General features: G+C 32.4%; 2 protein-coding genes across 6 annotated transcripts in view; one reads left to right on the top strand and one right to left on the bottom strand.

The window, feature by feature from the left end:
• Window positions 1-43: 43 nt before the first annotated feature.
• LOC108741287 lies at window positions 44-6,558 on the bottom strand. 2 transcript variants are annotated; one of them, XM_018476038.1, is made up of 5 exons: window positions 6,364-6,558; window positions 4,369-4,535; window positions 4,145-4,281; window positions 2,834-3,022; window positions 44-2,337 (listed from the first exon to the last, which is right to left on the bottom strand). In XM_018476038.1, the coding sequence occupies exons 1-5, from the start codon at window positions 6,406-6,408 to the stop codon at window positions 2,222-2,224; spliced, it is 654 nt and encodes a 217-aa protein (XP_018331540.1). In that variant the 5' UTR covers window positions 6,409-6,558; the 3' UTR covers window positions 44-2,221. The 2 variants fall into 2 exon arrangements, with proteins under 2 accessions (XP_018331540.1, XP_018331541.1); XM_018476039.1 differs by having other exon boundaries at window positions 2,834-3,010.
• Window positions 6,559-18,589: 12,031 nt separating this feature from the next.
• LOC108741299 (neurotrimin-like) overlaps window positions 18,590-26,021 on the top strand; it is a 78,881-nt gene continuing 71,449 nt past the window's right edge. Inside the window, exon 1 of one of the 4 annotated variants that reach the window (XM_025976176.1) lies at window positions 18,590-18,960. In XM_025976176.1, the coding sequence (XP_025831961.1) occupies window positions 18,855-18,960 (106 nt within the window). In that variant the 5' untranslated portion in view covers window positions 18,590-18,854. Of the gene's footprint in view, window positions 18,961-24,019; window positions 25,229-26,021 lie in introns of those variants that run through there. The other 3 variants (XM_025976175.1, XM_025976172.1, XM_025976174.1) reach the window with 3 other exon arrangements.

Here is a 26,021-nt window from a genome sequence, read left to right as displayed (position 1 = left end):
CTTGGTGTATCTAACAAAGTGAGGAACAAATTTTAAGCTAAAATGTAATTAGATTATAATTTTATTAGGACTTATACATACATAAATATAAGAAAGTATTTGAGCAATAGTATTGAGTTAGTTTAAATAATACAAGTTCCTAATTTTAATCAATTTTTCTTTCACAAGTTGAGAAACAAACAGGCGCCAAATACAGGGTGAATTTCGGAATTTGATACCCCTCCTTTTAAATAGTGATATGTGGTTTATGCAATTTTTTTTGCGATTTCAAATGTGCTACTAGACATTTCTTTAAACTGTTATTACCCAGCTATACAGGGGGTGTTTGAATTTTTTTTTTTTTAAATCTTATACATTTCCCTCTTTTTTCTGATTTCAAAAATATACAAAGATCATATGTTTAGACAAATAATAATGGAGAAAATTATAAAAAATGAATTCGATTTTAAATTATATCAAGTTTATGAAAATTTTAGTAGCACATTTGTACCTAATCACAAAAATAATGCCCATCTACATAAACCGTTATTTTAAGTTATTGAAATATCAAATTTTAAACGTTGTTTGTTCATAAATTTGTGCAGGGTATATGTACCTCATATTTAATTAACAGTACAGTGCCTAGCGGTATATTCACTTTTTCAAATGTTTATTTAAATAAGCACTAGAAGTAAAGTATTGTTGCTTTGCAGTACTTTTGTATTTTATAAGGAATCATGATGTTACGTTTGCATAGTTTTAAGTGTACGAAGTTTCAAAAATTGAATTGCTGTTAGGAAGATTGAGTTTTGCTATGCTGCATACATATTTATTGTAAAACTTAGTGCGTTTTAGGAAAAATAATTTTTATAAAATTTATGTGTGTTAATACATATTTGCAAAATTATCTACTACCATCTATACAAAATATCGCTCCGAATTTTCAGTTATTTTTCTTTTTCCTATGCGTTACAAGAATAATACAACTCGAATTGAAACACCCTGTACTGCAATTTTATTCATTTTTGATCTACTTATTAAAAGTTAGCATTCTGTCGAATTGGAACATGGGGCACTGTTTTGTCGCGCTAATAATTGAGCTGTTATAGTCAACATTAGTATCGCAAATTGCTATTAAATTTCTAATGTGCTACCGAATATAATTATCAACTAGGATAAAGAAAATAGAAAAGTTTGTATTTGTATATAACATGTAATATAAATATCCCTTTCAGCTATTACCGCATTAATTTTGAGAAAAAGCAAAACTATTTAAATAATGTGCCTAGTACCTACTTAAAATTAGGTTGGTTTGGAATCATTCTAAAATCTATGTAGGAATGTATATAGTAAATTGTAATTGCGATTTTAATATCTCAATGGCATAATATATATTTTTAACTTCTTTTTAGAATTATATAATAATGTATAATCAACTACGCCTTTTTTCTTGTTATATACGAACAATACAAAGAAATATTCCTTTGTGGATAAATATTATATCACATTGTGCTACGTTGGTGTCAATGCATTAATTATATTACATATTAATAGATTATAGATATAATCACTACTATTAATACACATTGCCTTGCCTTTTATATGTTTGTAAAGATATCTAATAAAAATAAGTTGCATGATCGAACGATAGGAAAGAAGTTAGGATTATAACGGATATCCGCATCTAATATCCGCACCCTCATCCGCATCCGCAAGCTTAACCTAATTTAAATTCGCATCCCCATCCGCAACCGTTAAAGCACATCCGTTACAACCCTAAAAGAAATTCTCTACGAATTTTTGTCATTGTTGTATACATATATATGTGTATATACTTTTGCATTTGGTGTTTATAGAATTTATTTGTTTTTTTTTTTTCGTATTAAATTCATATACTGGGGGTAGGCGACATTGGAATTCTAATTAATATCGATTTCAGTCTACAATTCAATATCGGTTTATCGCAAATGTCGATCAATATAGGAGAGGGTAATAAATTTAGTTGCCATTGGAGTACATTGTTTTTTTTTACCTCTTGTATTCAATTGAGAATCAGAATGTATACCTAAACGTACAAATATTTGCTATTTTTCTCATCGATAGGTACTTTTTGACAAACCGATATTTTTTCGTACCCTCATACGTCAGAGCACGTTTTATACGAAACAAGTACATACATACATATATGTATTTATGTACAAAGAATTTGGTGTGAAATCGTAAAATATTTAGCAAATAACTTTTATAAGTAATTGGTTCTTCGAATGCAACATAAAAATCGCATATTCTTACATAAAGAGCTTCCACGACTTTTTTTGGTCCACTTGTTTAGGTCCTCTGTTAACGCCATTTGGTGTTCTAAAACAGAATTGTTAATACAATGGTACGTCTTACAGTTATAACTATTTTTCTTCGTATAAACTAAATTCGTTTTATTCTTGTCCGAATTTGATGCCAGTAATACGTATTATAATATTAATGAGTAGTATAGATAGATAAAGGATAAAATATGTAGAAATTTGAGAGTCAAATAATTCGATCAATTTCACGCTGGGCGACCGCAAGGAGAAAATCTAGAGTATGAAGCTTGGAGCATAAACGAAGTTTATACAACACAGTTACGCTTTTCAGTTTATTTTAAAATCCATTATACGTTTCTTTAACCCCCGGAATGTTTAAAAGTCATCAAATAAAAAAGTAGTAAAAACGACAGTTAGAATACTTTGTTTCTAAACTGTTTTGCTTATAAATGTTTAACTTAAAAAGTGAAAAATTTCATTCCGTTGTTTCCGAGAAGTTGTTTGCATTAAAACACCCCTGAGGATTACTGTTGGGAGTTCAAGTTTTTACGTACCCAAATTAGTTTCCTGTTTTGGAAGAAATTCTTGCATTTCAGTTAGCAGTTGAACAATTTCTTCGGAGTCTTTTGCAATACTGCACAGTTCCTCTTGGTTAAAATCAGGAGTAATTTGCTTGCATAATAAAATTTGACTAATGACGTTTCCCAAATTAGAAGGTCCAGCCCGGTTTTCTAAAAATTTTTCTATGAGACACAACGATTAGATATTTTGTTTAAATTTCGAAAATTTACTCGTACGTAATATTTCGTTGGCGTATTAATGTTTATAATCACCCTGTATTGTGTAGCATGTTTTGTATGTAAACAGATTTAGTTAATCATGACTTTGTGTTGTAGGTGAATATGCTACAACCCTTTTCAATTTTTCAATCTTTATTGAATGGAACTGTTCGTGTTTGCTGAACCGAGAGTAATATTTGCCTCTCTCTATTCGAGAGAAAAATTGTTTTCTGTAATAATAATCGAAGGCTTCCCGCAACATACATAATACAATTTTCAATTTTGAACATATTGATTGTTAAGGACAAACGCTATTCAAACAAAACAACGAGAATACACCAGTACAGGTCCTAAAAGAACGTGAAATTCGTTAGTACTTTTACTTATCGTCAATTAAATACCGGTTGTAGCTATACTCCAGTCTTAATTAGGAGAATTTACTTAAGAAGTGTCGAATTTCTAGAGATATTAACTTCAAAATGAACAAATATAAAGCAAAAGTTTACAGGTTTTGTTTATTATTCTGTTAGGACTAATTGTCTGTGAAAATCTTCGAAATTGACTTACGTTAATTATTTAATTGATTTCATTTTTATAATAAACGTTACATCAAAAACCTTCCGTTAGATTTTAATCAAAAGAATTAATGGGTTGCATGGAATTACTGCGAGAAACAATGGGGATGTTGGCGTTATTCAGGGTAGGCGTAAGGCAATTTTAAGAACGGGTGTATCTGTCTAGTCCACGAAAGTCATTTTTATAAACAAACTGAACAGATTGACTGACTTCACTGTAAAGTGCAGGCGCTTTATCGTGCCACAAAAGCAATAAAAGTATCACCATTTATAGGAATTACAAATAATTTTATCGTTCAGATATTTTTATAATTTCCGAATCAACCCCAACAGATACTTTAATCAAAGGTCCTGCTTTAGGTTTATTGCGTTTATGAAACGTTAAAGCGCAGGAATAATATTTGAAAGTTGATTTCGGTACTTTTTACTTAAATACGTATTTTCGTACTATTCTATTTAAAACACTCAACAGCCAAAGACGATGACGATAGTACCCTTTCAATTTACGTACCATAATAGCCTGACATATCCATAGGTACAACTTGAACAAGTCTATGGCACTTGGTGAGTTCGCGAAGAAGTAGTTGAGACATGAAAAATAACAGTACATGGTGGGAATTATACACTGGGATACCTTCTGCGACAGCGCTGTAAAATAATATTTTTTTTTGTTGCGGAATTAAAAAGTATCTACTTATACAAATTCCGTTGCGCAGTTTCAACATCATTTTTTACCTGCGCAATTGCGGCAAAATGAGCTGGGCTATAAATTTACAACCCTCTACGCAGTTTCTTCTTAGTCTTCGAATTTTTTCTCGTAATTCTGAGCAGTCGCGGTCTTGGCCTATGTGGATTAGTAAATCTCGAAGAGAAGCAACTTGCCCATTTAGTTCTAATATTAGCTATAAGTAGAAAAGGGAATAGCAAAACAGTAAAAATGTATGCCTCTAATTTACCGATGTTAATAATTATAAATGCAAATAAGAGAGCTTCATTACTTATAAAATTTTGCAAATGGTATTTAATTTCGTGCATGTTGCAGTATGTAATTAAGCAATTGATTTTCCCTACGTTGTACTTGTTGAACTTTTACTACGATACATGTAGATTCGTAATAGAACTCTCATCTTTCCCTTTTCTTTTCTTTTTCTATTTTACGTACGTTTCATACATGTAGCAATTAAATAAAGATTTAAAAAATTGATCTTGAACAGAATGACTCGACCCCATAAACCTTTTAGTGAAACAAACCCAGTGTTTTTTTTTTTCTATGTAATTTTATTAAACTTTTGCATTTGGTGTTTATAGAATTTATTTGTTTTTTTTTTTTCGTATTAAATTCATATACTGGGGGTAGGCGACATTGGAATTCTAATTAATATCGATTTCAGTCTACAATTCAATATCGGTTTATCGCAAATGTCGATCAATATAGGAGAGGGTAATAAATTTAGTTGCCATTGGAGTACATTGTTTTTTTTNATTGGGTTTCGTATCTTGGAGCTTCTTTTCCACTTCCTTTATTTACCGTTCGCTGCTACTTCTGAAGATATTTTTATTTTTAAGTATGTTCTTCAAGTACATTTAAGATGACTTGTTCACATTTATTAAAGATGGAAATACACAACCGCTTGTCAGCGAAAAATGTTTAGTACGAAAGTTATGAATATGTTATGTTAGTTAATATTTTTGAAAATTAATTAAATAACAACGCAAATTGTTCGATAGTTATTAAATAAAAATAAAGGTAGAGAATTTGAGCCAAAAGTTAACACTTGTGATTAGATTATTTTTGCTTTGATCGATCTAGGATTGATTAACCAAACGAATGTTATAAAGATTAAGCGAAAAGAAAATGCTTTTGTCTTTTCGACGCTTAAATCTAATGGAAAACTTTTCGACGAGGGTTTTCCACTTACTTCGTTTTGCTAACGATATAAGATTCTTTGTATCGCATAATAGTCAATTGAGCGAAAGAGGCACTTTAATAAATTAAATCATTCTATATTCTACGGTCTTTCTCAGTAATTAGAATGTCTTAAATTTTCTTTCATGGAGTCCAATATTTTTTGTTAAATTATTTCAGATTTTGTATATTCGTAAAATTATTTTAGCCTCTTTTGCTGTTATGATTAGTGCTTTGAAAAAGGATTTCATAAGACTGTTACGTATTTTTGTTCAGTTCTTTTAAGTTAAAAACATTCAATGAAATCCTTCGTGAGTTGAAAATTTCATAGCTGGTCTCTTTTCCACAACATTACACTATTGGTTTTGTTTTTAATTGCTTACTCATTTAAATTAATAACTTGTATAATATATAATTTCGTGATGAATTGTAAATAATTGCAGTAGTAGTTGTTCGCATGTCAAGTGCGACACCCTGTATATTCGTTTAATTGTTGGTATTGTGAAAGAAACTATTTGTCTATTATCCAACTAATTAACTACTTTTCAACACGAGTACCTTGAATTGCTAATCATTATCAAACTTTTGATTTCTGGAAACTATGAATTTTTAATAAAACTTCTCAAGCAAACTATGGTGATTAGATGCAAGCTCTAGCTAAATAACAATAGAACAAGGGATAAAGAGATGTGTATGAGTGTACGAATGCATTTTATATTATGCTAATTAAATGCATATATGTATGTGTTACATACGTGGGGGCGTATGAAATATTTACAAAAAAAGGGATTTAGTCTAATCATGCAAGGGTAGTAAAAACCCACCGCAGTTAATGATTCTGGATCATTTTGTTGCAATGTTGCTGACATTGTGGTAGGTAAAATAGAACCCACCGACGAAAGGGCGTATGCAATATGATTTCATGGCAGCTTCGGGATCGACTCACGGCGCACTACGATATAGCGCTACTGATCAACTGCCACCACCGAATTCGGCAACGTGCGTCGCGAGTTGCGAATTTTCCGAACCACCACCACACTCACTGCCACCACCATCACCACCACCACCACCACCACCACCATCATCACTACACTCACATACTTCAATAATACATCTTTTCTTCCTACAAACCCCTAATACCATTTTCCTTATTTATCTTCGGGCATTGTCAAACAAAATCCCTTTTTTGTACTCTTATAATCGAACTATACAGAGTGGATATTATTCATAAAATAAAAAATTGAGCTTGAAGCCCTCTATTACCTATCTACATGTTACACAAGAAAATCAAATGACATACTTTCATACTCAAAAGTCCTTCAATACGTGTAAAAGCCTAAAGCTCCTTTTGGTACTTAAGGAGTCTCTGAATATCTCATCTACGATTAAGGTTTTTAAACGTATTTAAGTATGGGTTTTTAGGAAATTAAGTAAGCTAATGTTTAATTTAAGACCTTTTATACTTATAGTTTTTCTTATATTATTGTTTATTTCTACCATTGGGACCTTTTCCTACTTTGTTCGTTTTGAAACGACCTATATTTATGTAAGTTCTCGTTTTATTGATATTTAAGAAACAAAGTACATGACTATTAAATGATAGCATCACAAGGAAACGAAGCTGTAATTTATACCTTTCGAAATCCTTGAATGTCGCGTAAAAGGTAATATATTCCAGTTTGGCGCCGTTCCCAATTCAGGGGTGAAATTTTGAAATATGATTAGTTATTTTTTTTACAAACGTTTTCATAAAAATATAATCGGGAATTAGTTACTCGTTTTTTCATCTCATTGATATTGAGTATGCAGTTCGACTCATAAAATATTCTTTCGTATTTACTTCTGTTTCATAAAATTTAACATTTATACGCTACAAAACATGCAAGTGATATTTATAAAACGGTTTCTTTTTGTTTATTTATCATCTAGACTGATTAGTTTGACTTTCGTCCTTCCTGCAGTTAACGTTTGCGATTAAAAGAAAATGATCTACATTTTATTCCTTTTTTTTTTTAAGGCTTTGTTTTTAACGATTAATTCTACATTGGTAGCGATATCTAGTGCCGTTTTGGCCGTATTGTGTGCCTTATAAATTTCATTTCCGTAGAGACATGCGTTAACTTTTGGATTCGATTTCATTTCTGTAGCGTTAGGTGGCGTAACGGCGTACTAAATTCTGATTTTGTTTTTTCATTTTGAAAGGGGATGAAAAACAAAAATCTTTTTCTATTACATAATTTATTATCTATCCATTTAGGAAGATATAAATGAGATATGCTAGATAAATCGTTGTTAATTGATTATTGAATAGATAGAAAGAACAGAAAGAGTTTTGGTACTTGTGATTACCCTTTTCACATTTAAATTTTATAGGTAATGAATGTACAACGTTAGTTGATGTACAGGAACACCTAAACAAAACTGAATAAACTAGTTGCCCTGTTTGATATTATTAATTAAACAAATATTGCCATTTACTAATTAAAATTTACTGCTGCGAAATTACACGATTTAGGTAATTTCATTAAATTGGTAACGCCAGCAGAATGACGGGATTTTCAAAATAATCATGCAAAATTATTATTAACGAATGTATCCGCAGAATTTGTAATTATTCGTTATAAAAGAAAAAGCTCTCAGTTTTTAACATAATGAAAATGCATTTGTATGTTTATTATTCGGTATTGTTAGGGACGCAGCTATGAAGGGTCAGGGTGACCCAGGCAAATCTATTAAAAGCTCTGATTTATGTCTTGGCCCACCTTGAATATTAACTTATCCCGATAAACTTTACTACCCTAAGACACTGGATTTAATGCAAAGCTATTCGGCCTTTTTATGTAATAATATAATGCAGGGGTGGTAAAGAAAAGCATACGCACTAGGGTAGAAAATCAACGTGCAGGCTGAGACATCTTCTACTTTTGACTTATGTAAGATTGTGTCATTTTTCCAGAACTCAAGGCGTTTTGGTTTATTTGGAGCCTAAAATCTATAACGGTGTGGCCCATGTGAAAAGAAAGCTGACTACGTCCCTGGGCATTGTGTACATACATTCTATTGTGGAACTTTGTCGCTTAAAAATAACAAAAGTCCGTCTAATAAACAAGCTGTTCATTTTTCAAGTGGAGTTCGTGGCTTTTGAATTTAAGAAAAGGTATTTTTGAAGACAATTAAGATATAAAAGAGGCCATTAAAAGTTTGCTTTAATCAAATTTTTGTTTGAAAGAAAATTAATTTGAACGGCTCTCTTTGAAATGGATCTATATCGTTGTATAACAAAGAACAAATATGTAAATAAATACTGGAAATTAAAGCAAAATAATGATCTTTTGCAAATTTTTAATATGCAGAAAGAAAATATTTTAATTTTCTTTTATTACACTGGCGAGAACCGTTCTGGTATTCTGTATTTTCCTGAAAGTGTAAAAAATTTATCTCTATCTTTTATGTACTGTGTGATACATTAGTTTATAGATGTTTTGTAGAAAAATAGTGCATTGTTTTTAGTAAAATTGAGGGTAGATATTTAGATAATATTATTCGTAAAACATAACATAGTAAGCAATACCAGCGGCCCTATAAATGTCCTTTGGGATAAAAGACCATTAATTTTCATTTCAATCGCTTGTTAATTGAAATTTCACGCTAAACGATTACTACCGTAAAAAGTTGAGCGACGAACAGTGTTCCTCTATATTTGATTAAACGATTAATATTTCCCATAATCATCATGTACATATAATAACACCGAAGCTACATAAATTCTGGAAAAGGTCCAATATTTCACAATGCAGAAACACTCGATAGTGTGAACCGATAAGAAGAACAACAACCGTTCACAATAATGGTTTGTTCACGTTAACCAATGTTAGACTTATATTATAAATGGGAATGTAAATTTGTTTGTTACTATTTGACGCCTTGATTCCTCAACCGATCATCATGAAATTTTGTACACATATTGTCAGGGCTACAGTAAAGGACATAGTGTATCTTTTATACAGAAAAATACTGTTCCCGAGGGATAAAAAATTAGTTTTATGTGACCAATCGATGATTTTTGACACGCACTTAAGGATAATTAGTTTTATGTAGTCGACTAAGCCACGGGTAAAAACTAGTAGAAATATAAAATACTAACAGGTACATACTCATTCAAAGACAGCAACAACAAATACATAAAATAGTAATAAAATATCATTTTTAGAAAAAGAAATCGGTGATACGACTAAATATATTTAGGATTTACAGCAATGGTGAAATATTATTTTTCATGTCAATGTACATTCGTTTCTATAAGCGAAGGTTTTGGTTTGTTCACTGTGTAAGGTGGTCTAGCATAGTTGCATAATGCTGTTCACATTATGCGAGCTTTCCGTTATGTAATGTTCGCACTATTTGGCTTATCGGTTAAGCTTTCGGTTAATATTTATGGGGATGTATTAAAGTGTTCTCATTAAAGCTAATGCTAAAACTTTCCTTTCGACGAACACACACTTAGTAAAAAGAAAATTCTGTCGAAGCAGCTACAATTGCACGAGATTTATTGTGATGAAATCTTGAACAAAATTAAACTTCTAGGTCGTTTCCACTGTCGTTATTTCTTCTCTCTTGCTATCAAAGGTTAGAATTACGTTCGTCCTTTCTTGTCTCTCGTTAAGGATGTGTGAAGGGGTGTGCTTACTTCTGTTTCATAAAATTTAACATTTATACGCTACAAAACATGCAAGTGATATTTATAAAACGGTTTCTTTTTGTTTATTTATCATCTAGACTGATTAGTTTGACTTTCGTCCTTCCTGCAGTTAACGTTTGCGATTANTATATATTCTTTTTAAAGTTAAAACTGTCATGGGACGTGTAATGCCGGTGAGCATTTTGAAAAATGATTGGGAAAACTTTAAAAACTTTTTCAATTGATATTAGTAAACAATGTTAAAAGTTGTTAAGTATCGACCAGATTTTAAAAAGTCGAAAGTTCAGACGGTATAGGAATGAGATTTCATTTCAAGCAGGAATTGCAATCGTCTGAAACTAACTGTCTAGACGACAAGTGGGACAAAGCAAATAAAAACGCTGGAAGAGCACCTACATCTATCCTAGAAAACTGAAGTCTTCAAAATTTATCGTTTATTACGAGAATAACCGAGTTTTAAAACTATTATTGTGTTTAGTGCAGTTTTATTAGCATTTTAATTTTACTGCAACTAATTGGTTCTGATCGAATTAAATGTATATGTACCATCCCTTTGGCATCATAAAACAGCTGTAGAGAATTTTGTTACTTTGAAACGTTTTCCTGGTAATCACACACAAATGAAACTGATATGTGTATAACATGCTACCTTAATAAAATGTTTTTATCTGTTTGTGTACGTTTGGTTCTTTTGGGGTAACTTTAGAAATCAAACAAATAACTGAGAGAGTTGTAGCTTTGGATTGGAATTCGTTTCAAAAGATGTCGCCATTGAATACCTGCTTTAATTTAAGGTTAAGTCTTTCTTCTAAATATTACTAGTTCTTCCCCCCTATCAGTTACTGTGAGCTCGAAACTGCACCATTGCTTCGAGTGGTCGAAATTCACCTTTGTGATCAATTTGTTTAATAACTTTCTTTGTGTTAAAAAATAAATTTAAAGTAACTGTTTATAAATATGTATGCAACACATCGTACACTTCAGGATAATAAATTGCTGATACTAACTACGTAATAACACTTTACCCTGTGCTGACAGCACTAATAATTTCTTTTGTATATAATTTTGCTTATCTTTATTGAAGAAGTGCATGGGATTATTAAGTTTGTTTCTTATTCAAGATAATTAAGGGTTTTGGCAGTTGTTTGTTTATGACTGTAGGACGATATTTCAGAGAAAATGTATGCTTGTCCTGCAGGTGATATTGTACACAGAAGCAATAGCAGGATTTAATAATAAATCGATTAATAAATAAATGGAATATTTGTGTAGCGTTCTTTGTAATCGTTCTTCCAAATCGAGCTCGTTTATTGTGTAGTTTTCAGGTTTGGAATTTTTGTTTCATTGAAAATTATTCAAGTCATTTCTATTGAAAACATTTTTGACAAATCAATATATTCTAATTATAATTGCTTTATTGACCGTATATTGAATAGATAAGCTGAACACGGTTTTCAGATCAGGTAGTGTATGGAAACAAAGCAATTTTCTAATAACCGAATGAATGGATGGAGGTAAAGTGACGTTTGAACGCTAATTTATATTAATGGCTTGTCTAAAGTCCAGTGCAGTTGCGGGGTAAGGGTTAAGCTTAACCGAGGGATGATGGCGTTCTGCTTATATCCCAATTCTTTTTAGGGTAACCGTTTGTGGTGTGGTTATGATGATGAGGCTTCACATCAATTCGTCCCTACGTTCAAACTGCAATCCGAATACTTTTTTATTATTTCAGCCATTAGCGACAATAATATTTATATCACGTTTTTATAATACTATTTTTTAGACAGTAGGTAGATAACAAATAATTTTCGCAATGACATACAGTAAGTAGGTACTATAATCGAGATCGATTGCGGGGGCCAGTTAATGTGCGCCCGTTACACTATATTATAATTAGTGCGATCAAGCCTAAGTATTTGATCCCGATAACGATAACGTATGACAATTTCCTTCAGCATTATTTTTATTTCCAGGGAACTAAATAATGTTTTAACCAAGAAAAAGTTAATAATAAAGTGAACAAGCATTAATAATTGATCGTTAAGCTTTTGTATCTATTCATGATTATCAACACTTATTTCTTTCTTAAGCCAATCTTTGCATTACCTAAAAACTTAAACCATTCATAATCTAGTCTACGTCTACCTCTACCCCTCTTAACTCCTGCTTCTGTTTCTAATATGTGTCTAACTAGCCCTTCATGCTTGAGAAGGTATAGCCATCTGTTCTTCTACTCTTACTAATATCTTATTTCTAAAATATTTATCCATAGTATTTTTAACACATAACGCCGCATCATTCATTCTGTTAGGAATAAATAATTACTTTTTTTTTAATGAATTCAAAATCATAATGATTGTTTCCAATATTGGTCTTCTGGTACAAAACTAACCCCATATTTAAAGTGGCTCGGTTATTTCTTAAGAAAATAGATGATAAGATATGCAAAAGTTGATCAGGTACGAAGCCAATGAAACGTATAGTCACGTATAATGTTAGTTTACACCGCAGTTAGTTAGATTTGCAAAAGGATAAGCAACGGTGGAACCGAAATTGGATCCTGCCAATGAATATTTTAAAATTAAAAATCCATTTTACCAAAGGTCCTCCTTTAAGTCTTACACCGTCGCTTTATTAATTTGATATTTATCAAAGAAAACAAATTATTCTAGACTATTTTGTGTCTATTTTAGTTTTATTAGCAAGCATGAATTGGAATCACCGAAGAAATAAAATGAATTAATAAGTATCGAGGACTCGAGTATTCGAAAGATTCTAAGTCAAAATAAATTTATGCAAGAGTTGATGCGTTTTTTTCTAGTGTATCCAATCCCCATCGTCACCACTAGTAGTTACGTCAATGCAATTTATCTATGTAATTTATGTGGTACCTAGTTAGAATGCCCGTAAAAATATGGCGAAACAATTTTGGTAAAATGGTTGATTGATGGTGCGGCGATAGAAATTCTGGCATTTTCAGACAAGTATACGAGGGTGGATTGATAAGTTTCCGGCCTGACCAAGAAAAACAAGGTTTTTAAAAATTTTTTTTTTTTATTTCTCAACATAATCTCCTCCAAGGCTGATACATTTCTCATAGCGGTGTTCCAGTCTATTAATGCCATCTCTATAGACTGATTCGTCAAGCTCCTCAAAATAACCATTTACAGCTTCGATTACTTCTTCATTGTCCGCAAATCTCTTACCGCCAAGCCATTTTTTGAGATTAGGGAACAGAAAATAGTCACTCGGGGCTAGGTCTGGAGAGTAAGGAGGGTGCGGCATCAATTCAAACTTTAGATCGTTGATTTTAGCCGTCGCAACGATTGACGTGTGCGCTGGTGCGTTATCGTGATGAAACAAGATTTTTTTCTTCGCCAGATGAGGTCGTTTAATTTTCACCTCGTGGCTCAAACGTTGCAATAAGTCTGCGTAGTATTGACCAGTGATAGTATTACCCTTTGCAAGGTAATCAATGTATATAATACCTCTTGCATCCCAAAAAACAGTAGCCATAACCTTGTTCGCCGAAAAAATTGTTTTTGCCTTCTTTGGAGTTGGTTCCCCTGGTCCAATCCACTGTTTAGACTGTTCTTTGGTTTCAGGAGTGTAGTGGTGGACCCACGTTTCGTCAACGGTTACGAATCGACGCAAAAATTCGCTTGGATTACGCTTATACAATGACAAATTTGCGGTAGAAATGTTTTTTCGAATCAATTTTTGGTCGACTGTTAGCAAACGCGGCACCCATCTTGCACAGAGCTTTTCCATATGCAAATGTTGGTGCAAAATATGTTGCACACGTTCATATGACATCTTACAGGTCTCAGCTATCTCACGCACTTTCAATCTGCGGTCTCCCAGCACTATTTGATGAATTTTTTCGATCATATCTGGAGTTGTGACCTCAACGGGGCGTCCTGAGCGAGGCCCATCAGAGGTGCTCACACGACCCTTTTTAAACTCGGAAACCCACTGCTTAACGGTTGAATATGACGGGGAGGATGTCCCCAGTGTTGAGTCCATCTCTTTTTTAATTTCCTTCGGCGTTAACCCCTTCAAATAAAAGTATTTGATGACAGCACGATTTTCCTGCTTTTCCATTTTTACGAAAACCACAGAGGCGTCTTGTTCAGCGTGCTGTCAAACCTACACTAGCAAGGAGATCGGGCTGAAACTATAGCTACAAGCTATCCAAGGATGGTACTATAGAATGTCACCTCAAGGTAGGCCTAGTGGCGTCATCTCTTGGTTAGGCCGGAAACTTATCAATCCACCCTCGTAGTATAGCCGACTACGTCAGTTTATTAGGAGACGAGACACTCCAATTTCCGGCCCAATCAGTACATGAAGTTAACTTATCTTGGAAAATGCCGTTACCGATCAATTCAGCAAAAAGGAAAGTTCGGGACTTTTTTCCGTTTTTATTTTTTGACAAGCATCGCATTTGACAGCTTAATTATTGTACCCTTCTTTCAAATATTTATTTACCATTACATTTCCATTTTGTAAAAAAACTTATTATGATCTGTACAAAATGTAAGTGGTTTTCCTGGGCTTCTTTATTGTAAAATACGACCAAATCTTCATTACAACTTTTTATTTATTTACTACACCCGGTGTGTTTCGTAATGTGACGTTTTTTATAATTCAAAAAAATAACGCAGATTTTCTATTTGAAAATACGTCACTTACTTTTAAATCCATTTCGAACTTTACACTTTTTCCTGTTATTAGTATCACACCACAATAGTCCATATCCCCTTAAAAATAAATTTCTTAACACTATCCATGTAGTCACCTATGTGATTTATTTGAAATACTTCCATTTAAAGTGCAAATACAAAATAAAAAATACCTATCTTGCATTTAAATACTTTTTTCAGAAAAGCATTTTGTATTTCATTTAAGATACTTTTCCAAATGTATTTTCTATTTGTAAAATGGAAAATACATTTTTGCCGTTAAAAGTTTTGCTAGTATCACCGATCAGACATTATATAAAATGATGAATGAAAGTTGCTCACATTGGCCATTGAAGGAATTAGAATTGGATATGGATAATCTAAAATATTGGATCGATATTTTTTTCCGGGTTCAATGTTATGGTCCATGGAATTTTGAAGTTCCAAATTGATATCAGGACCTGCCAAATCACCACTTATCGTACTTTTAGCAAGGAACTATGAAATTTTATGAATTACAACAAAACAGCCCCCAAAACAATATCGAATTGATATACGCCAGCTGTATAAAACTGAAAACTACAAGATATTGTGGTGTGCTAATAAATGCATATAATCCAAAATTCTTAGAAAACGATTCAAAAAACTTCACTTATAAGATGAACCCAAAGCTAAAGAAACTATGGATTCCATTTATTATAGGGTTGTTCGGAAAGTCATTTCGTTTTTTTTGTGGAAATGAAAGACAGTTTTCGTATAATAAACAAATACTTTATTAAATTATATATTGACCGTTCTGGTCCAACACCTTTTGCCATCTTTCTGGTAGTAGCATAATTCCACGCTCATAAAATTTTTGGTCTTTGCTGGCAAAAAACTGATCGAGGAGGTTTTTGACCTCCTCATTTGAGGTGAAGGTTTTACCGTCTAAAAAATTTTGGACTGACCGGAACAAATAATAATCCGATGGTGCCAGGTCTGGAGAATATGGTGGGTGTAGCATTGTATCCCATTCAAGCTGTAAAAGCTTTTGGCGAGTCACCAAACTTGTGTGAGGTCTCGCGTTGTCTTGGTGAAACACTACACCTTTCCTGTTGATTAGTTCTGACCTTTTCTGTTGAAGTGCATCATTCAGTTTGTCCAGCTGATGACAGTAGACTTCCGAATTAATCGTTGTGTTATCCGGTAAAAACTCAAAAAAAACGATTCCTTTAAAATCCCACCAAACAGACAGCATCACCTTTTTTTGGTGAATATCGGCTTTGGAAATGGTTTGAGCCGCTCTCCATATTTAAAAGGGCACCAACCAAAAACTACTGCGTAGAATTAATTGGAATTTTTCACACACAAGCCTTGCTATATGAGCTCTCAAAGCATATAAAAATTATACGGCTTAAATGTGAAGTTGGGTGCAAAAGAATACAATTACATCCTCTGTCGGGAAAAAACGAAATGACTTTCCGAACAACCCTATACAATGTGTAAAAGATCAGAAATAAGATGGGGTTGTAAATACTTTGATATAAAATGATTGATGTTGATTTTACATGTACTTTCTCAAGTACTATATCAAAATTAAAACGTAAAATACACAGTGCATTATGTATTGAAATTCTTTCAATAAACTTTTATCATACATATAATAATGATAATTTCTTTGATTTTATCGTCAGTTTCAAGTTGAAATAATTTAATTTTTTGGATACTTTTATGACATGAAAGTCTCGAATTATAAATGACTAAAATAAAATAAAATTGCCTGAAATCAGCTGCTGCAAATTACGCCTGATTGTAAAGGGATTGATAGTAATAAAAGTACTTTTTAATTTCAGTCTGTCGTTAACGAATGTCTTATGGGTGTGGGACTTCGTTCTGTTAAAAAAAAAAAGCGAATGTAAACAATCTTAAACAGACAACGGGGATGTAATACTTCAAAAAATTGTTCTTTTTGTGTACGCCATAGTTTGCTTTTGTTTAAACCGTTTATTTGCTTTACTTTAAAATATATTGTGAAAGTTCTTCCTTGTAATTTCACTGTTTATTTGAAAATGGTTTTGTTTCTAAATAGACATTACAAGCCCAGTCGCATCTGCATCGGAGCTGTTTATTTATTCGCCAAGTTCAAATAGCTTTGAAATAATAATCCATGTGCATAATTTGACGAAAACGCTTAACTTTTACATTAGTTGGAGCGTTTTTATTAAATGTACATTGGGATGTTGCAGACCGTTTCTCTTTTTCTTATCTTATCACCGTGTTGTTTCGTATCATCGCCGAAAAGTTTACCAATAATATTACCATTGATATTATGTTTTGTACTTCTTTCAGTCAGTTCACACGTTCGTTGTGTAACATATAATGACATTTCGCGACATTCTTCTTAAATAATGGAAAAGATCTCGTTTTCTGGAAAATAGAATCTGACAAGGCCAAAGCAAGACGACTGAAGTTTGAAAGGAGCTGACGGATTATTTGGTATTGCGCGCTCGGAATTGCTTTGTGTTTTCTATCATACACACGTAGTACAACTTCACCACCGAATATACCGAATGATAGATGTACAATCGACTGATTAGATTAAGCAAATTCAATCACTTACTTATTATTTGAAATGTCTTTTTCAGAAAAAAACGAAAAAGCCAAAAAAAATGTCTCTTCTAACAGCTAAAGTATTCTATTATTTATTTATCATTTTTTTCTATGTGACCATTATTACAATCATTGAATGGGATATTTTGAACTATTTTCGCATTTTGGGTCTGAAGAACCAAAATACCTAAATGAATGTAATAATTTTAAGATTCTCGTTTTTTTTTGTTTTAACTGAAAACTTCAAATAAAAACTTTTAAAAAAATGGATTAAGTTCATATCAGCAGATTTTCACAAAAATTTTATGAACCCGGCGTGGGTGCCTTCTTAAAAGGATATTATAAAGCTAAAAGTGAAATTCACAAACTTGAAATTGTTCTGTTTGGACAATAGTTCTGGCCCAGTGTTTGTGTACTGTGCAGGTAGTATTCATTGTGAAATACAATAAATTTTCATTTCATCGTCTACCTTGATGTAAATAAAGGTTATTGAAATTTTGTTTTCATTGTGTGTATGGCCTGGAAGCCATTGTATTTTTCAATTGAAAACTGCATTGGCATACAACAAACTTCACAATTATGCAGTCGATGTTTCGATTGCTTTGTATTAGAGAAAGTGTAAGTGCATTCGATGAGTGATAACCAAAAAAAAAAAAAAAATAATAAGCGTATCATTGAATGCGGATGATAATGATAGATAGGTATACTTCATAATTATACATTTGTTTACTTTTAATTGATTATGGAAGATTTTTACTAGCAAATATGAAATAAGGTCTAAATACTCCTGAAAAATATAATTATTTGTAATTGTAAATTATTTAAGTATGTGACTGATAAAAAAGTACCTACAGGTAGGGTAACGGTCGGAATGGGTACAGTAAGATACAGTACTTGTGAAACTTCGAAGTTCAATTTTTGAATTTAGACATGAGAAAAGCGGGTCGTTGTTGTTTGAACTTGTCGGAATGTTTTCATACTTTGATTTTACAATTCTAATTACAATCTTACACGATCTAGGTCCTCCCATATTACTTCTTTATAAATTCCTATTGGTTTGTAGGAATAAGCTTGTGGTTTTTCATTGGTTAACCTAGACTCCAGGTCTGAGTTACGCGCATGAGTTCCGCATCGGCTGCTAGATGCCAAAACTCTTATCAGTATCCTTCGATCCTTAGAGTTCGACCATCCTGCAGCGCATTGTCCTTACAAGCGCGCTAAATTACGCGATAACTTGTCAAAGACTCGTGGTCACATCTGCCTTCAAACATTGGAGTAGTCGCGCACACTGACTTTCGCGCTTAACGTTGTAACATTAACTGGTTAATTTACATAACAAGTAATGTTTTTTACTAAATTATCCCACAGAGACTATTTTAACTTATCAGCGCTGTATGCAGTTCTAAACTTACTTGTACCAGTTTTTTCTACAGCAGTTGTGTCTAATGGTAAGTTTTTTGTCCAACTTTTAATTAAATGAAATTAAAAAAAAAAAAAACTCGTTGGTAAAAGTTTTACTAAACAGAAATATCTCCTATAATATTTCTTAGTTATTTTATAGTTAATTGTTTGTTACATCTTATGAAGTAGTTCCCGTTATTCCCTGCCGGGTCGTACTCTCTTCTGTATTTCTCTATAAAGCTGTGTTTATGAATGAACTTGTATACATCTATACGAGTAGTAAAACGTTTCATTCATTAAAGTTCTAGTTCGCTAGAGCAGTAATTTACAATTAACTGCTAGGTACTCGTATACTTTTATTAAAAGCTTTGTGCTTTAAAGAAACTTCAATTAGCGCAATAACTAATTTTCAGCAATTTATAAAACAATTTTGAAAACGGAAATATAAATACCTGCCTATTAGCGAAAATGCGTTTGAATGAATCCGAGGTTCGAAACAACATTTTTACATTTTTTTTTAAGAAACAAATAATTAAATTTCATTTGCAAATGGTGTTTAGTTAGTGTATAAACTTTATACACTTTGTTAATTTAAAACGATAACTAGGACTATTAGATTAAATGGAAGATTGCTTCTGTTAGATTTTACAAAGTAGTTGATGGTAATTTTACAATATAATACAACAATAGAAAATATAGTCAACGATATATCATACCATTAAGTCGTTGTACATATAAAAAACTAAATTTCCAAATGGTTGAAAATGAAAATCTGTGGGAAATTTAACTGAGGAAAAATGTAGGAAATTTATCTATTTTGTTTCCCTCGATTATATTATGTGCACGTATAGGGTGTTTCAGGAAATAATGACAGGCAAAATTAGGGTAAAGGATCACATGGTCTGTCTGGAATGTCAACACTAAAAAATAAAATAAATCCTTTTTTGAATACCCAATTTTTTTTTAGATCATAGCAAATCCACTTTATTTGGCAATACTTTTTGTTATGCGTAACTTTCATAAAAATTGAGAAACGTTTTGTTTTTATAATTAAATTTATAATAATATCAATCGAATGTAGTACGAAACACGAACATTTCCGCTTTGCACCATGTTTTGGGACACCCTGTATAATATAATATATATATATTCTAATGTGTTACATTACTTACATAGTAATGTTAATTCAGATTGAAGAGCAAAAGAAAAATTGACGACAATTTTTGCGGAGGAAATTTTCGTCATATTTAAAAGTTTAAAATCCTAGATAAGCTAAAAACTTTAGAAAGTTGGATCTGTTCCGAACTTTCACACAATAGGGGATCTTTTCGATACTGTGAGATGGTCCGATAAGAATAAATAACGCGCGCATTGGCTTTATCTTCTTTTCTCTTTCCCTTTTCCTTACGATTCATCCATTTACTATGTTAATCCGTACATTTCATGGCTGCACCAGTCATTTAATGGTACTGTGATTAAACATTTTTTCCCTTCTTTCTCTCTGATACTGTCACATATATCATCCCATCATTAACGCTAAATTGATGGGAAGTTCTCTGCTTCTTACTTCTGACTTCAGAAATAGATCTAAAGTACGAAGGCGTACAAGGGCCAAACAAAATTTTCTTTTGAAATTTCCACTTGCAACGTTCTAAACGAACTGTTTTGTCGGCAATTGGACATCTTCACAACGTGACGATTTTAGTCACAGTTGTCAACGAAACGTCTGTACCTAACCTATTATAATTTTACTATACCACAGATTGCGGCAGTGAAAGCCTATATTCTTATACTTTTGAGTAACTCAAAACTCAACTTGAAATTCAAAAAAAGAGTATGTGTGACGCCTTCGTATTTTAGTACCTATACAAAAATCTATTTGGAAATTGTGACTGTAATTCCTTCAGTTAATATTTACATGCATTATAAGTAATATGTTGCAGAATGTTCAATCACCCTCTAGAACAGGGATAAACGTAGCATACGAGGGATGATTCAGAACTGCCCCTTGTTCTTCCGTACGTATAGAAGTTAGGGCTGTTTGAAATATGCCAATACCTACATACTCCCCCATAGTAGGGGAAAATCAGAGTTTTACAAAAGTAGCTGTTACTAACATATTTACATTTTTATTAGACAGAAGCTACCGCTTTCATGTCATATATTTCACGCAGTGGATTTTATGTGATCCTATGGGGAAGTGACATGTAATAATTTTCCTGTATCAGAAAAGGTCCAATTTAAAACAGCAAATTCGCAAAAGATTTTATCGGTGAAGTTTACAATTTGCGATTGAAATTTTCGTTTTTTAACAACATGTCACATATGTATTATAAAACACTCACAACTGCGAAAAATACTTTAATTGGCCGCAGTAACGGTATACATGCATGCAGGCATCAGCTACAGAACCGTTTTTTTATTTTGATGACCTAGTAACATTGTGTCGTTTGTTATAAAAAGCAGTAGCTACAGTAGGAGTACAACCATACTAAACTGTAAAGCAATAGTAATCCCACTCCATGTATTTTATTTTCTACAAGCTTTTCCCTGCAGCTTTGCATTAGTGCGTATCAATGATCATCGAAAATATAATAATTTGATTAATAGTTCTGATCAGGATTATCAGGATGAAACTAAAGTCTCTAATTTTCTAGCTTAAACATATTAATTCTAATACTTTAAAGAACGTCATAGCTGTTGTATTTCTAGATGGAAAATTGATAAATTACCATGTATGTTACATATATAGAAAGCTGTTCAATATGGAATCATTTGAAAACGGCTCTTAGAATTCCTAATATCTCACTCTGACATTAGTTTAAATCATTTCCACATTACAATAAATGAGCGATAAAATTTAATAAATGTGATGAACAATTTCACATTAAACAAATAAATGCAGTAAATCATTTTAATTATTTTGCTTCGGGAAAGATTTAAATTTGAGACAATATCACATATCTGGTTAGTTTTATTTGCATGTTATAAAATTAATCATATAATTAAACGAAAAAAGCAAATGACAATGGTAGATAAATGACCTAAATATACATACATTTATACCATTTGTTACATTCTTTTGGTGGTTGATATGGTGTGATGCGCAACTAGAATCATATACGTAGGTGGTTGCTGATTTTCATAGAGAAAAGCAAATCGATGAATTATAAGGAATTGTTGGTAGTTACGGCTGTTAATCAGTTGAAAATTACTGAAACGAAATGAAGATTTGGATGGTCATTTTGTGTAATCTATAAATAAACGCATTTACACATTTAGAATTTATTAGTAATAAATCAGAATCGTTACCGTTATTAATGCCGTGCGCTGTAAAACCGGATGGATTTTCCTTGTTGTGAAGTTATTTTAATTTGCGTATTGCGTCGTTATTACAATTTGCATAAATGGTCATGCACTTACCACAACTGTGCGGACAGTACAAAACACTATTTCAGATATAACAGAACACATCATCAGTAGGTATCTGCAGTTATTCGGTTAATAGATTTTCCAAAAATACATTGGTAACATTCGTTCTACCAGAGCCCGGCTGACAGTCGTTATAGATTGTTTAATATCAATCATAAAACAAATTAAATTCATGTACCCACTACATATATATATGCGATTGATCAATTTTTGATTCCGAAAGGGCGTTGTTCGTTCGGATTAAAATTCTTTTTTTTTTTTTGGTATTAACCTCATACATATATCAAACCTGTTGGTGATACATCGTTTATTCATTTATTAATAAGCATTTTTAGTTTTTACTAGAGATTTAATTTTCCAAAAAGCATGAAGAATTAATAGAAAGATCCTCAACACTATTAGTGTACAATAATAGGTACAAAAGCCTGCACATAATTTGGGAAAAATAGACTGAAAATAGAAATAATAGATACACACTGAATGTATGTGGTGGCATTCAGACTGGTAATTTTGGTAATAACTGACGTGCTACAGGTGTGTATTGTGATCATTCATTTATATTTTGGCGGTGGCCATTTCGTAGCTAGGGATTTGCGAAGGCTAATGGTTTTTTTAAGGGATGATTACAATTTTTTTAGTTTGTACCTTGTCAGCGTGGTTTTTTCGTTAATATTGACTGATGAACTCCGGGGCGTTGTAGTATAGCAAAGCCATTTATCGTTGTTTTGTGCTCTAGCTGCAAGGCAGACGATACTACATGGATTTATTTCTATGTTGAATTGGTGTTCAATATGTATGTAAAATTGTGAAACAGCCACATGACTTGTACACGATACGTTGGACGAACAATGGTATCCACCCTAAACAACTGCAAATCGAATGGTAATTAATTACAGCATTTGTAGGTAAATGAAATTCAGGAATATCTAATAATGCTCATAGCATTTATGCCATAAATTACTGTAGACAGTGGTAGTTGGATTATTGCCGAATGCAACAGATGTGGCTTATGATTCATTCGTTCGAGCGTCTGTCAGCGAACTGCTTCACCCTGCTCTAGTGCTTTCTGCTCTTCTATACCAGATACCAAATTCCCTCTTCCTACATGCAAGAATCAGAAATACCTATACCGTCAGCTTCGATAAAAGTGGACAGAAAGCACACCTTATACACCACAACGCATTATCGATCGTTTCATTTACATATATTAATGCGAATAAGCGAATTATCAAACATGATAAAGCAGTTCATCTTAATTTTTTTTTTAATATAATAAAAGATTTATTTATTTTTTTTTATTTATTTTATTAATGGTTAGTTAATAAAAAATCGACGGATCGTTAACCTTGTAGGTCGGTTGGTCGTGGTTGCTGTTGTCACCTCTCGTAGTTTAGTGGTAGAACATTGGTGCGTAAATCCAAAGGTCCCGGGTTCGATTCCCGGCGGGGGTGCGACACAGCAACAATTTTTCCTCATTAATTTGAGGTAGTTTGTAGTGGGTAAATAAAATATCGAAAAAATAATTTCAAATTAATATTGGTTAGAAACTATCGTGGATCCCTTATAAAAGCTTCTTCTAAATAAAAAAATGTTTCACCCTTTATTTTTTACATTACGTAAGATAACATTTTTTTCGTTTCAACTTTAATTTTGACATTCGGTTAAAAATGATATGTTGTGATTGAAGATTCTGATGATGATTCAGTTCAAACATATTGTTTTGTTGTTGTTGTTGGTTTTTAAATTTGCATGAAAAATATTTGATTTTAGATTTTTTTTTCATTGCTGCGCTAGCGATAGAAATGTCCTTTAGCGGTGTGTTTGCATACAGTTGTAATTACGACCGTTTCCTATCGATTGTTGTCATAATGATGAGCGATTGCAAGCAGACGTAACGTATGGAAGAGGTGGGCTTAGCAGCGATAATAGTTCCATCAGTGCGGATTTGTCCCGCGTGGTCTGTTCCATCTAAATCCAGCTAAAATGGCGATAAATCACACTATCTGTCTCTGAGCCTTTAGCCTTAACACTTGTCACTTCGATTCGATCCTTTTCGCATCTTTTAGAATTCAGATAAGGTAGATTAATTACAGTTTGGCTCACATGATTTATTGGCTTCTGTTCTTCTTCTAAATTTCAACGAGATCCACTTCAAAAATCCTTACTGTTTATTTCATTCATCGATCTATCTTCTCCATTATGTGAAATGTTAAAATTTGCCATGAAGGAACCTCTAACAGCAGGAAATTATTTTTTTCCCATTGTGTGTAGAATGATTACGTTCCTATTTCTCAGTTGTCACAACTGACAATTAGAGAATTATAAAGTAAACGGTAATGCTTTCGTTTATCCCATGTTTGAGGGCATAAAGTGTTGTTACCCAAAGATCATAATCAATCCTAGATCATAGCTATCAAGTTTGAATATCAAGCTCTTCTTGGGCTAAAGTTGAATACGTACGATTTTGAATTTTATATTATATCTATTCGGTTTTGTTAACAATCAGGGTAAAGGGGAGAACTTTCAACATATATATGTATATGTGGCCCACTCATAATTAAAGTGTACGAAATCATCAAAGCGCGAGTCGAATTTGTTTTGTTGTGTCTGTACTCTGGGCTCTTTGAATTTTCTCTGTACGTGAAAATTTTCGCAATTCATTGTCTACTTACTTTTCTGACTGGTGAGATTCGCTATTTTCAAACGGAATCGATGATGTAAATCATAAGTGACGTAGCATCAGCCTCACAACGTGAATCCATTATAAATAACACTGATTAGGTTGTAGACGCGCTTCCCTGCGACAGAATATTACTGTGGGGTAATGAAGAAATGTCTGCGAACATCGAAACTCAGTGCTGCGTGATCTTCCGATAATGAAATGTATGTAGAGTCATATCTTACAATTTGTGCACTGAACTCAACCCATTGAAGTATACATTTTACTACATTTTGACACATATGTTATAAATATCTACACACATAGACGACACTGTTACGGAAATCAAGTGACGCTCGAATAAACAATAAAATTTTTCGCCTGGATAATAAAATGTTGCAAGCGTTTATTTGTTTTAAAGGTGGCAATATTTTTACATATGGCAGTGGCGGCTTGGGGTGGTTCATATAAAGTTTACTTTCCAAACATAATATTCTTCACTGCAATTTTTTCATTATTATTATGTAAGTACATTATCGTACGGAAACATTGCTCGGTTGTTAGGTATTACGAGATCGATTGAGATTTGAGATAAAAAGTATTTACACAAGCTAATTATGTGTGTAAGTACCGAAAAAAGGAGTAAGGTAAAAGGCCCAATTTCTGACACTCTAAGAGTGACAGCTGAGATTATATTACGATAACTAAAATAATATTTAATTAGAATAAATAATTTTTATACTATAAACAAGTTCAGAGTTTCTAGAAAAACTCATATACGCGATATAATTATTTGAAGCGAATTAGTAATTTTAATTAATGATTTAAAAAGTGATGTTTGAAGACCCAGTTTCTGACACTTAAAATTTCTTGTGTTGTAGTTTCTGACACTGCCATCGGCCTAGTTTCTGACACTCATATTTGGTAATGATTCTCTCTCGGTTAAATTATGTATTATCAAGTTTAAATAAACTATAAGTAATTAAGTATTCATTAAAGATAAATTAAATATTTATT

The sequence above is a fragment of the Agrilus planipennis genome, unplaced genomic scaffold, assembly GCF_000699045.2.
Source record: "Agrilus planipennis isolate EAB-ADULT unplaced genomic scaffold, Apla_2.0 scaffold199, whole genome shotgun sequence".
Lineage (NCBI taxonomy): Eukaryota > Metazoa > Arthropoda > Insecta > Coleoptera > Buprestidae > Agrilus > Agrilus planipennis.
Note: the sequence above shows the minus strand (reverse complement) of the source record. Positions and strands in the feature narration are given on the sequence as shown.

Excerpts from the sequence above, each read along its gene's own strand:
- LOC108741287 (XM_018476038.1), bottom strand. The coding sequence starts at position 6,408 with ATGTCAGCAACATTGCAACAAAATGATCCAGAATCATTAACTGCG. Across the intron at positions 4,536-6,363 it reads ATCCAGAATCATTAACTGCG|CTAATATTAGAACTAAATGG; the intron begins GTGGGTTTTTAC and ends TTCTACTTATAG. Across the intron at positions 2,338-2,833 it reads AAAACAGGAAACTAATTTGG|AACACCAAATGGCGTTAACA; the intron begins GTACGTAAAAAC and ends ATTCTGTTTTAG.